The sequence below is a fragment of the Macaca nemestrina genome, chromosome 18 (assembly GCF_043159975.1).
Source record: "Macaca nemestrina isolate mMacNem1 chromosome 18, mMacNem.hap1, whole genome shotgun sequence".
Classification (NCBI taxonomy): Eukaryota; Metazoa; Chordata; class Mammalia; order Primates; family Cercopithecidae; genus Macaca; species Macaca nemestrina.
This window is the reverse complement of record NC_092142.1, coordinates 54,835,548-54,847,819: the sequence shown is the minus strand read 5'-3', so window position 1 is coordinate 54,847,819 and position 12,272 is coordinate 54,835,548. Positions and strand designations below refer to the sequence as shown.

The following is a 12,272-nucleotide window of genomic DNA, read 5'->3' as shown; positions in this document are numbered from 1 at the left end:
TTAGTGTTTGTGTCTCATACTGGAGGTTAATCAATTGTCCTCAGAGACAGAATAATGCTGAAATAGGCAATGTGAGAAGGAAGGTGGCTCTGCTGGGGATGACCAGGCCTAAGGATGAGCAGAGCCCAGAGGGTTGGGCCATGGATGGTGCTCAGGGGAACTCGGCCTTTTGCATATTTCTGGGCCCCCAACAATTTCCAACAATAGGAGTTGGGATGGCCAGAGTGTAGCATCCAGATCCTCTGTTTGGAGCTGTGTGTGGAAATGGAAGTGGCCCAGGCTGAGAATGTGCCTGGATCTGGGAAGAGGGAGACATGCTGAGGTGATCCTGTGGTACCGTTGCATGGCATTTGCTGATGCTTGCACAGGCCTACAACACCTTTCTGAGTATGTGCACTAGCCTCTCAAAACCCCCCGTGAGGCTGAGTCTTTCAACAACTGGTCTAAACTCCTTCTGTAGCCTAGACCACTTCTGGTGTGGGCAGTGACCACCTGGGAGTAAGTCTCCAGAGGGTCATCCTAATACTGTGTCTTTCAGAATCCCACAGGTGATTTCTGGATTCTGTTAGTATGTAGAAAGCTCTAAAGCATGTCATTACCACCTTATCAGCAAGAGGAAGCTGGATTGTCCTCAAAATCATAACTTTTCCTGCACCAAGGAGCTGAAGTTGCAAGGCACATGGTTCCCTTGAAATGGAAGGGAAGACAAGCACTAAGGGGGAGTGGTGGGATGTGAACACTGGCTTACTTCTCACCTGTGTAGGAGACGGGGTGACCATCATGAGTGGAAATACTCTGTGAATTTTAATCAGTGCTGAAGGCCAAGTGTGGTCCACTGTGAGAGTATAAAATCTCTGGGAACCATGGACCCATGAGGAGGTTGACTCCCATTATAGACTCTACTCCATGGGTATCTATCAGGGCCCATGAGAAAGATTAGGGTAGATAGTAAGACTGGAGAAAATCTGCCTTCAGGAATGCAGGCATGAGCCCTGCTCACACCCTTCACCCCTAAAGAACAAAATCCTTCAACCATTGCAGAATGGCCAACAAATCTTGTCCTCCTCAAGGTACTTGTAGACACATACTGAGTTTGAAGATAAGAAATCTTTTAAAACTCTGTAGCCCTGGGAGAGGGACAGGGAGTCATCTTGGGCGCAGATTATTGGTCTTTTACTGCTGGGGATGGTCAATATCTCTGAAAAGCTCCATCTCCAACAGCAAGAAATGAAGGTCCTACATAAGGTGGAGGCTGGATCACGACAAGAGAAGGCATTCCTGGCTGCTACCATGGAGTTAGCAAGTCCCAGGTAACAGAAATGTACTGCTGGGGGAGAGAGCAAAGCATGCAGAGCAACCCTCTGGTAAAAGCAGGTAAACAGAAAGGGCCTAAAGCTGAGAGTGGAACAAGACATTAGGAAAATCCTTCAGAAAACCAGCCCTTACACAAGTGCACTAGAACCAGCACAAGGTAGCACTGGAAGCATTTGAAGCAGATGGTGCATTCAAGATAGCCATAGCAACAACAAAACTATTCTCTGATCACCATACTTGAAACACACACACACACACACACACATACACACACAAAATCAGTGTAGCAGCAGAAGAAAAGATATGTCCATTTCCTGTCACGGATACTACTTACTTCAGTTTCAACTCACTTACCCATGATGTCAAGTATTGAATTCAAAATCACAAACCTTATAAAGGAAGCAAAACCTATTAACAAGAGACAAAGCAGTTGGGCACAGTGATGCATACCTGTAGTCCCAGCTACTTAGGAGGCTGATGTAGGAGGATTGCTTGAACCTGTGAGTTCAAGGCTGTAGTGCACTGTAATTGCACCTATGAACAACCATCTGCACCATAGCCATGGTATTATGGTGAAATAGCATCTCTTAGAGTGAGACAGAGAGACAAACAAAGCAATCAACAGAACCAGATTCAGAGATAACTTAGGTGTTAGACTAACAGACTGGGATTTTAAAAAAACTACGTGGAATACTTCCATGAACAGATGGGTAGTTTCAGCAGAGAGGTAGAAACTATGAGAAAGAAGCAAATAGAAATGTTAGAGATGAAAAAGAAAAATAGTAACAGAAATTAGAAATGCCTCTAATGGATTCATCAGTAGATCTGACACAGCTAAGGAATGAATGAGTTCAGCTGAAGACAGGTCAATAAAAATTACCCAACTTAAAACGAGAAAAATCAGTGGAAAAAAAAAAAAACCCAGGGAATCAAAGAACTGAGAGATAATATCTAATAGTCCAACATATGCATAACTGGAATCCCAGAAAGAGAAGACAGATCAAGCAGAAGAAAATATTTGAAGAGATAATGGCTGAGAATTTTCCAAAACTAAAGAAAAACATCAACGCACAATCCAAGAGCTTGGAAATCCCCAAGCGGGATTCAACAACAATACCAACAACAACAACGACAGCAACAACAACATACACATTTAGACACACACTGAGAAAATATTGACGGCAGCCAGAGGAAAAAGACATTGCATACAAAAAAAGGGATTAGAGCAGACTTCTCATTGGAAACTGTGCAAGCCAAAAAATAATGGAGTGACATGTTTAAAGTATTCAAAGGAAAGTAATCTTTCAGAATTCTACATCCAGCAAAAGCACTTCTGAAAAAATACAAAGAAAAATGTTTTCAGATGAACAATAGAGAGAATTTATAATTACATACATGTGCTACCAAAAATATAAAAGGAAATTCTTCATGCAGAAGTTATATGATACAGACAACAACTTAGGGCGATGATCATGGGAACCCTCAGCTGGTAGGCAGTTCCTCAGAAGCACAGGTTAGTGCAGGACAGGCCTCCCTCTTTTCTCACTTGCAGTTCTCAAAAATAAATGTAGAATGTGCTAGGATGCAACGTCCTGACATGGGGGGACACGGAGGGACTGGCCATCACAGCCCCGGCTCTGTCCAGTCCCTCCCCGGGAACAAGATGTTCTTCAACACTCTAGCCCAGCATGTTATGGTTCCCCCAAAGTATGAAACCCTGGGTGGGCTGTCTTCACAGCCCCGCAGCTGCAGTACAAGCAGGGCATGCGCAGCTAACATTCCATCTACCCCAGGCAGCCTTCTGTTGTCCATTGCTGCCTATGCGTTTGGGTGGGAGTTTCCCAACTCTTATTCCTCCGTCAAACTGAGATTGAATGCCTTCTTGCTACAAGTAAAAACACAGCTTCATAGCTTTGTTGGACGTCGGGTTGTTGTGTCACACTGGATCCAAACAGGCTGATAACAGGCCTGTGGTGAACCTGCATCACAGTTACAACCTGGGACTTGCGACTGGTCTCTGACATGGGGGCATTCTTGTGGGACTGAGCCCTTAAGTTGTGGGATCTGGCGCTGTCTCCAGGCAGATGGTGTCAGATGGGACTGCATTAGGGGATGCTCAGGGGGCGTGCACTGGAGAATTGGTGTGTGGGAAAAGCCCACATCTGGTGTCAGAGGTGAAGTACTGAGGTTGGCGGAGCGTGGAGAGGAAAAACAGTTGGGTTTTTAAGTTCGTGAGTTTTAGACTGGTCCAGGGAAGAGGAAAGAGATGGACCCTTTGCAGAAAAATGCTAGGTAGATGGAGTTTGCTGAACACTTCTGACATGCCAGGTACTGGATCGGATTTGTGTTAGAGGCTGGGGAGGACCCTGAGCCAGAAGGCATTTAATCTCAGTTTGAAAGAAGAATAAGATTTGGAAACTCCCACCCGAACAGCCCATGCGTGATGACGACTGTAGAGACTGAAAGAGCCAAGAGACGAGGCTTGATGCTGTCCCTGCATGTGTCAGTCAAGGCGTCCGCACCACTATCTGGGGACATTGCTGGGAGCCTGGGCCTGAGGTTGTGGTTCTGACTCTGCCCTGGAAGCAGGGTGGCTATCTGACACTGCCCACAAGGGGGCACCAGAGACTCGCTGCCAAATGGGCGCCCTTGGCCAGAATGAGGACCCTGCAATTAGAAACCAGGACAGGCCCAGACAGGGATTTCAAACACTGCTATGGGTGAGAAGGCAGTACTGCTTGGCACCTAAAGACTCAGGCTCTAGATCCAGGCTGCGCAGCTTCATATTCCAGCATTGTGACCAGGGCCGGCTGGTTTCCTGGGCCTGAGGCCTGTGCAGTCACAGGGCCCTGCTGTCAGGAGGGCTGTCTGTGGCTTTAATGCTGTGCTCCTGCTGTCCTGAAATTCTTCAAAATTGTTAGAATGAGCATCCTGTATTTTTTGTGTGTGTTTGTTTGCCCAGCAAATTCCACAGCAGGTCCTGTCTGTCACTTTCCAGCCCAGTTTTCTTGGGCCTTGTGGTGACGTTCACGTGGTTGATACCAAGTGAACTGCTCCTAGGGTTTCTGTGAAGACTCTCTGAGTTACAATGGAGAGTATTTTATCATCAAACACATAATAACTATGCAGTGAGTTTTACTTACTGACTTTTACTTACTTCTATTACTGCTATTATTCTCTCTTCCTTCCTTCCTTCCTTCCTTCCTTCCTTCCTTCCTTCCTTCCTTCCTTCCTTCCTTCTCTTCTCTTCTCTTCTCTTCTCTTCTCTTCTCTTCTCTTCTTTTCTTTTCTTTTCTTTTCTTTTCTTTTCTTTTCTTTTCTTTTCTGAAGTTTTGCTCTTGTCGCCCAGGCTGGAGTGCAGTGGCGCAATCTTGGCTCACTGCCACCTCCACCTCCCCGGTTCAAGTGATTCTCCTGCCTCAGCCTCCCAACTAGCTGGGATTACAGGCACCCGTCACCACACCTGGCTAATTTTTGTATTTTTAGTAGACATGGGGTTTCAGCATATTGGCCAGGTTGGTCTCGAACTCCTGACCTCAGGTGATCCGCCCACCTTGGTCTCCCAAAGTCTGGGATTACAGGTGTGAGCCATCACGCCTGGCCTATTACTGCTATTATTATAGAGTTCAAGGGTACCATGGACTGTTTAACAAAGGCCAATGTGCACTTCCCTGGGTACAGATCCATCTGCTGGGCAGCTCTCAGTCCATCCACCAGGTCGCATTGCCCAGCACTTCTTGGGGAGCCCCAAAATGACTTTGACCTTGGTCCTGACCCAAGGATCCCACAGTCTGACAGGTGAGGCCTCTGGGCTTCAGCTTACCGACCCCTGCTCTGTAGTGTCTCCCCCTCTCTCTGGACCAGAAGGAAAAAACATGCTGTTTCTTCCCCCGCTGAGGCTCAAGGAGCTCTGGGACGCCGTCTCGGACAGGACCACTCGGTGTGGTATGAGGATTCTGCACTGGGTCTGTGGTCAGCTTTCTCATGGTAAGCTTTGAATTTTCCTCCAGCGACAAAGGAGGAAGCACCCAGGCTTTCTTATCAGCTTTCCAAGTGTCAGCAGGAGGGGGACAAGGGAAGGCTGAGACATAAAAGCCACCAGGAGTCAAACACTGAAAAGTGAGTTTGGACTCACTATGACACAGCATTTGGTTGGGTTTTGTGTTTTCTTTAATCCAATCTGAAAATCATTTTTAATTGGGGTGTTCACATCATTTTTGTTTAATATAATTATTGATATGATTGGATTAAAATCTGTCATTTCAGGGGTACTTTTTCATTTGTTCCTGTGTCTTTGTTCTTCTCCTCTCTGCTTGTTTGTGTAGCGAGTATTTATGATTTCATGTTATCTCCACTATTGTGTTATTATTCCTATCTCTTTTTAAAATTATTGATTGGTTTTCCTGGGTATGCAATATACATATTTGATTAATCACCTTATACCTTCAGATAAGACCAATTACACAAAGTGTAAGAATCTTATGAAAGTGTACTTCAAATACCTGTCTCTCGTCTTTCCTATTATTTTTATCGTATATTTTATTCTTACATATGATCAAAATCCACGGTTCATTGGTGCTATTTTTGTTTTAAACAGTAATTAAATATAAGGGAAAATAGCTTACATTACCTTTATTTCGAAGTTCTATGAAGAGCTTCACTTCTTTGATAAATATCCAAGTTTTTGTCCTGTATTATATAGCTTCTGCATAAAGAATTTCCTTTTATATTTTTGGTAGCACAAGTATGTAATTATAAATTCTCTCTATTGTTCATCTGAAAACATTTTTCCCTTTATTTTTTCATCAGTGTTTTTGCTGGATGTAGAATTCTGAAACATTTTTTCCTTTGGCTACATTAAAGGTGTCACTCCATTATCTTTTGGCTTGCATTTTTTCCAAAGAGAAGTCTGCTCTAAACCCTTTCGTTGTATGCAATGTCTTTTCCCTCTGGCTGCCTTCAATATTTTCTCAGTGTGTGTCTAAATGTGTATGTTGTTGTTGCTGTTGTTGTTGTCGTTGTTGTTGAATCCTGTCTGGGGTTTTCCAAGCTCTTGGACCTATGCCTTGATGTTTTTTGTTAGTTTTGGAAAATTCTCAGCCATTATCTTTTCAAATATTTTCTTCTACCTACCCTGTCTTCTCTTTCTGGGATTCCAGTTATGCATATGTTGGACCATTAGATATTATCTCACAGTTCTTTGATTCTCTGGGTTTTTTTTCATGGATTTTCCTCATATTAAGTTGGGTAATTTATATTGGCCTGTCTTCAGCTGCACACTATTCATTCCTCAGCTGTGTCAGATCTACTGATGAATCCATTAGAGGCATTTCTAATTTCTGTTACTATTTTTTTTCATTTCTAACATTTCCATTTGTTTCTTTCTCATAGTTTCTACCTCTCTGCTGAAACTACCCATATGTTCATGGAAGTATTGCATATAGTTTTTTTAAAATCCCAGACTGTTAGTCTGACACCTAGGTTATCTCTGAATCTGGTTCTGTTGATTGCTTTGTTTGTCTGTCTCTCTCTCCCTCTCACTCTAAGAGATGCTATTTCACCATAATACCATGGCTATGGTGCAGATGGTTGTTCATAGGTGCAATTACAGTGCACTACAGCCTTGAACTCACAGGTTCAAGCAATCCTCCTGCATCAGCCTCCTAAGTAGCTGGGACTACAGGCATGCACTACTGTGCCCAACTGCTTTATCTCTTGTTAATAGGTTTCGCTTCCTTCATAAGATTTGTGATTTTGAATTCAATACTTGACATCATGGGTAAGTGAGTTGAAACTGAAGTAAGTAGTATCCGTGACAGAAAATGGACATATCTTTTCTTCTGCTGCTACACTGATTTTATGTGTGCACGTGTGTGTGTGTGTGTGTGTGTGTGTGTGTGAGAGAGAGAGAGAGAGAGAGTATTTAGAGTGTGGTGATCGAGGGATAGTTTTGTTGTTGCTATGGCTATCTTGAATGCACCATCTGCTTCAAATGCATCCAGTGCTACCTTGTGCTGGTTCTAGTGTGCTTTTGTAAGGGCTGGCTTTCCGAAGGATTTTCCTAATGTCTGTTCCACTCTCAGCTTTAGGCCCTTTCTGTTCACCTGCTTTTACCAGAGGGTTGCTCTGCATGCTTTGCTCTCTCCCCCAGCAGTACATTTCTGTTACCTGGGACTTGCTAACTCCATGGTAGCAGCCAGGAATGCCTTCTTTTGTCATGGTCCAGCCTCAACCTTAGGTAGGACCTTAGTTTCTTCCTGTTGGAAATGGAGCTTCGTCAGAGATATTGACCATCCCCAGCAGTAAAAGACCAATAATCTGCGCCCAAGATGACTCCCTGTCCCTCTCCCAGGGCTACAGAGTTTTAAAAGATTTCTTATCTTCAAACTCAGTATGTGTCTACAAGTACCTAGAGGAGGATAAGATATGTTGGCCATTCTGCAATGGTTGAAGGATTTTGTTCTTTAGGGGTGAAGGGTGTGAGCAGGGCTCATGCCTACATTCCTGAAGGCAGATTTTCTCCAGTCTTACTATCTACCCTAATCTTTCTCATGGGCCCTGATAGATACCCATGGAGTAGAGTCTGTGATGGGAGTCAACCTCCTCATGGGTCCATGGTTCCCAGAGATTTTATACTCTCACAGTGGACCACACTTGGCCTTCAGCACTGATTAAAATTCACAGAGTATTTCCACTCATGATGGTCACCCCGTCTCCTACCTGCAGGTGAGAAGTAAGCCAGTGTTCACATCCCACCACTCCCCCTTAGTGCTTGTCTTCCCTTCCATTTCAAGGGAACCATGTGCCTTGCAACTTCAGCTCCTTGGTGCAGGAAAAGTTATGATTTTGAGGACAATCCAGCTTCCTCTTGCTGATAAGGTGGTAATGACATGCTTTAGAGCTTTCTACATACTAACAGAATCCAGAAATCACCTGTGGGATCCTGAAAGACACAGTATTAGGATGACCCTCTGGAGACTTACTCCAAGGTGGTCACTGCCCACACCAGAAGTGGTCCAGGCTACAGAAGGAGTTTAGACCAGTTGTTGGAAGACACAGCCTCATGGGGGGTTTTGAGAGGCTAGTGCACATACTCAGAAAGGTGTTGTAGGCCTGAGCAAGGGTCAGTAAATGCCATGCAACAGTGCCACAGGATCACCTCAGCATGTCTCCCTCTTCCCAGATCCAGGCACATTCTCAGCCTTGGGCCACTTCCATTTCCACAATCAGCTCCAAATAGAGGGTGGGGATACTACACTCTGGCCATCCCAACTCCTATTGTTGGAAATTGTTGGGGGCACAGAAACATGCAACAGGCCCAGAGTTCCCCTGAGCACCATCCATGGCCCAACCCACTGGGCTCTGCTCATCCTTAGGCCTGGTCATCCCCAGCAGAGCCACCTTCCTTCTCACATTGCCTATTTCAGCATTATTCTGTCTCTGAGGACAATTGATTAACCTCCAGTATGAGACACAAACACTAATTTGGCCTTCAAAAGATACTTTATTCCCAAAGCTGAGGTCACAAATACAAAACTTCCTTCTTCATGGCCTCTGTTCCCTGCCCCTCACCACCAGACAATTCCCCAGCCACGGTAAGATGCCTTCTGAACCTCCAATCCCTTTCACAAGATACCCCAGTCTTTGCTCTTCCAGGCCCCCGAGGCTGGCTGGATCTTCCATTCACAGCTCAATGTGTTCTGTCTGGGGTGGCTTCTCCACTGCCTTCTTGGCAAAGAGTGTGGTCCAGAAAGCCACTTCCTTGTCCTTCAGCTTCTGGGCCGCCTGGGTGTTGGCACCAATCTGCAGATACCCTTCCTCCTGGTTGTACTCTGGCCAGCGGGGCAGCCCTTCCCCATTGGGGTTTCTGGAAACAGAATCAAATAGAATTACCCCACAGCTGCTGTGTGTTCCCAACAATCTTCTGAGATGTGCGAGGATGCCCAAGTTATCTCTGTCAAGAGGCTTGTATACCTCCCGAGATGGGGAGCTGACTATCTCTGGGAGTGGCCTCTCCATTTGTAGAGAGTTCTTATTGTCAGAGTGCTATGGTCACAGGGTCAGGAGTTTGATCCCACTAGAACCTTAGAAGCTGCCCCTTCCCAATAGGCATGCCCCACCCCACCCCACCCCTGCCCACCTTCACCACTCCTGCTTTGTCTTTGCCAAGAGCCTCACCCATTGCGAGCAAAGTTGGCCCAGAATTTCATCACCATCTTGCTGAGTCTGATCTCCTCTTCAGAGGCACCCTCTGTGGGGAAGAAGAAAAAAAGCCTTTGTGACTCAAAGTGTGGTCCGCAGACCTGCAGCATCAACATAATGTGCGAGCCTGCTAGAAACATAGTCTTGGCGAATGCTCCACACCCACTGAGCTGAGGTCTGCAGTTCTAGAAGATCCTGGTGCATTTGTGTGTACTTTACCTTTGAGTATATCTGACTGAGGGCTCAGCAATGGGCATGCGTCATTCCATGTGCTGGCTGCCTTTGTCTCCTGTGACCCTCGCCTGCCTCCTCCCTGCTCAGGGTCACAGGCAATGCCACACCCCAGGGTTTCCTCTATGGCAGCCCCACCTCCCAGGGTTGCTCTCTCTTGGGTCTTTTCTCCCTCCCCAGCACACACCCACAATTCACATTCTGGAAAACAACAGAACCGCAAGGCTCCTAAGCATGTACAGTGAGATGCCCAGAGGCGCTGGTGCGTTCTGAGCAGCCATAGGGTGAGTCCCATGTGATCTGTAACTGCTGAGAGTTAAGGTTTAGAAGACACTGTGAGAGGACTTTTTAAAATATTGTATAATGTACACTAAAAATAAAATCCTAACACCCCCAGCTGACTGAACAGACCCTCTCTGGGCTAAGGGGAGCCCAGAAAATCCTTCAACTGTGTTCCTGCCTGGGAACGGACAGGAGGTCAGACACGCCTCATAATACTCCATCTCTTTTGTGGTTTAGACACCACTGACCAGCATCAGCAAAAAAATAAAGGTCATCATTCTGACAGAACACTCTCTTTGTGGCAATAAGACACCAAATTAAAAACAAGACCTAAGGCCACGTCTGGCAAGGGTTCTAGCCTATATCTCTCCCCTTAAAGAATCCACTCTGTTCTCACTGCCATGAGGTGCTTCTGTTTCTCTAGCTGCTAAACAAGCATTGGCTTGGACTTAAGCAAAATGAAAACAATTACAACAGCTGCAGCTGGGATACGCAAACAGAACCCTGTCCCTCCAGTCGTAACTATGGCCTTGATTGCGTAAGAGACTGATTTCAGTAACTTTCTCCAGATAGGAACATCACCAACCATGCACTGGACCTGGCCGGTGTACAGAGGCTGCTCACTTGCTAGGCTTTATGTCCTGAGAAGACCTTTGGACTTATAGGCCCTAATTATAATATATTTAAATATTAGGTCTCCACCACCAGGTGAACATGGGCCATGTTACATGCATGTTTAATACACATGTGTCAGGACTGTCTTCACGAATATCCATTGCTCCCCCTGTAACCTGTTGAACATGTGTGTTTAGCAAATCCATTCACATAAAGCTCCTACCCAACCCCTCCTCGATCAATGAGCCTATGTCTGGGCTTGGCCAGAGGCACCTTCCCAGCCTGTGGGATGGCCACCTTGCTGGCTATAAAGTATATCAGAAATAAAGTCTCCTCTCCTATTCCAAATTCATACATCCTGTGATTTCTAAATTAACAATTATTAAATATATTAAATTTAAAGGTTTATGCATTTTTATTAGAGACAGGCAGAAAGACAAACAGACACACATTAGACCTGACTCAGGGTTAACACCAATTCTAACCTCACCCTCACTCACATTCTCAGCACTCCTGGGAGAGGGAAATTGATCGGTGGCTTCTCAACCTAGAGCAGGGCCCTGCATGTGTCCCACCACCTATCTTGTTGATGACACAGCCCAGGATTCTGAGTGTCTGTGCAGAGGGCACATGAAGACACATCCTCCCTCACATGTGTTAGAGCGGGAGGAAGCCCAGGGACTACCCAATGATGTTCAATCCTGTTATAGAGAATCAGGAAACTAAGACCAGGAGAGGAGAAACTTGCTGAAGCCCACCACACCAACACTGGAACCCAGGTCTCCTAACTCCAAGCTCACGGACAGCAAGGAGCCATTACCTTTTAAAAATGGAGCCCCAAAGACAGAGAAGAGCTCATCCCCGTGGTCTCCTGTCACCGTCTTGGGTTTCATGTCTGATGAGAAGCTTGGACGATACTGAAACTCATACATGTAGGTGGGCGCTCCAGCATCTGAGAAGGCAAAGATTCATGCTCAGTTCATGTTGCCCGACACACACCTGGAGGCTACCAAGGTCTCCAGCTCTGCAGGAAACCTCGGGCTGTCAGCACAGTAGAGAAACAGAGTCACAGGAAAGCTCAGTGACGTGCTGCGGGCTGCCTAGCTGGTTGACGTGGAACTGGAATCTGAGCCAGATATTTGTTCAATGAACAAATGTTTAATGAATGAATGTGGAGACCCTGGGTCAATTCATTTAAAATAACTGCCAATGCAGGGACCCTGACTCAGCCTCATTAACCCCTTTTCCTACTGGTGCATTCTCCCACAAGACAATCTCTCTATATCTGGTTACACTGGATGTAATTCTTTGACAACAGTCTTGCATTCATTCACTGAACACCATCTCCACCCTGACAGGTGTCTTCTATTCTGCCTCTTTTGAGCATTTCCAGTGTTTTTCTCACCCATCCTGAGAAGACTGAAGCAAATCCAAGTTGCGTGTCTGAATGTGAGGCTATTTAAATACAAACATACGCAGAGAAGGAACAATCTGCCTCTTGTGTCTCAGGAATCTGCGGCGTTCACTGCTTTATATCTCACTGTCCCCATGTGTCTTGCTGCCTGCCTGGCCTGGGAGTGTTAGGGTGTTAAGGCATTAAAGTCCTGGCAGAGAAAAGAAGGGGCTGA

General features: G+C 45.7%; 1 protein-coding gene across 4 annotated transcripts; it reads right to left on the bottom strand.

Moving 5' to 3' along the window:
• Positions 1 to 8,804: 8,804 nt before the first annotated feature.
• Positions 8,805 to 11,596, bottom strand: LOC105494075 (liver carboxylesterase 1-like). Of its 4 annotated transcripts, none has more exons than XR_011616155.1 (3): positions 9,683 to 9,721; positions 9,493 to 9,565; positions 8,805 to 9,181 (listed from the first exon to the last, which is right to left on the bottom strand). XR_011616155.1 is itself a non-coding variant. In XM_011762178.3 (3 exons), exons 1-3 carry the CDS (start codon positions 11,574 to 11,576, stop codon positions 8,998 to 9,000), a joined length of 369 nt encoding a protein of 122 aa, XP_011760480.2. In that variant the 5' UTR covers positions 11,577 to 11,596; the 3' UTR covers positions 8,805 to 8,997. The 4 variants fall into 4 exon arrangements, 2 of the variants coding, with proteins under 2 accessions (XP_011760480.2, XP_070939802.1); XR_011616154.1 differs by having other exon boundaries at positions 9,679 to 9,706; XM_011762178.3 differs by lacking the exon at positions 9,683 to 9,721 and adding an exon at positions 11,465 to 11,596.
• Between the last annotated feature and the right edge of the window lie 676 nt (positions 11,597 to 12,272).

What these genes read in the sequence shown, in the direction of transcription:
- LOC105494075 (XM_071083701.1), bottom strand. Translation starts at nt 10,042, where the DNA reads ATGGGACTCACCCTATGGCTGCTCAGAACGCACCAGCGCCTCTGGGCA. An exon ending in TCAGTCAGATATACTCAAAG is followed by an intron (nt 9,566 to 9,735) that starts GTAAAGTACACA and finishes TCTTCCCCACAG; the next exon opens with AGGGTGCCTCTGAAGAGGAG. An exon ending in GCCAACTTTGCTCGCAATGG is followed by an intron (nt 9,182 to 9,492) that starts GTGAGGCTCTTG and finishes TTCTGTTTCCAG; the next exon opens with AAACCCCAATGGGGAAGGGC.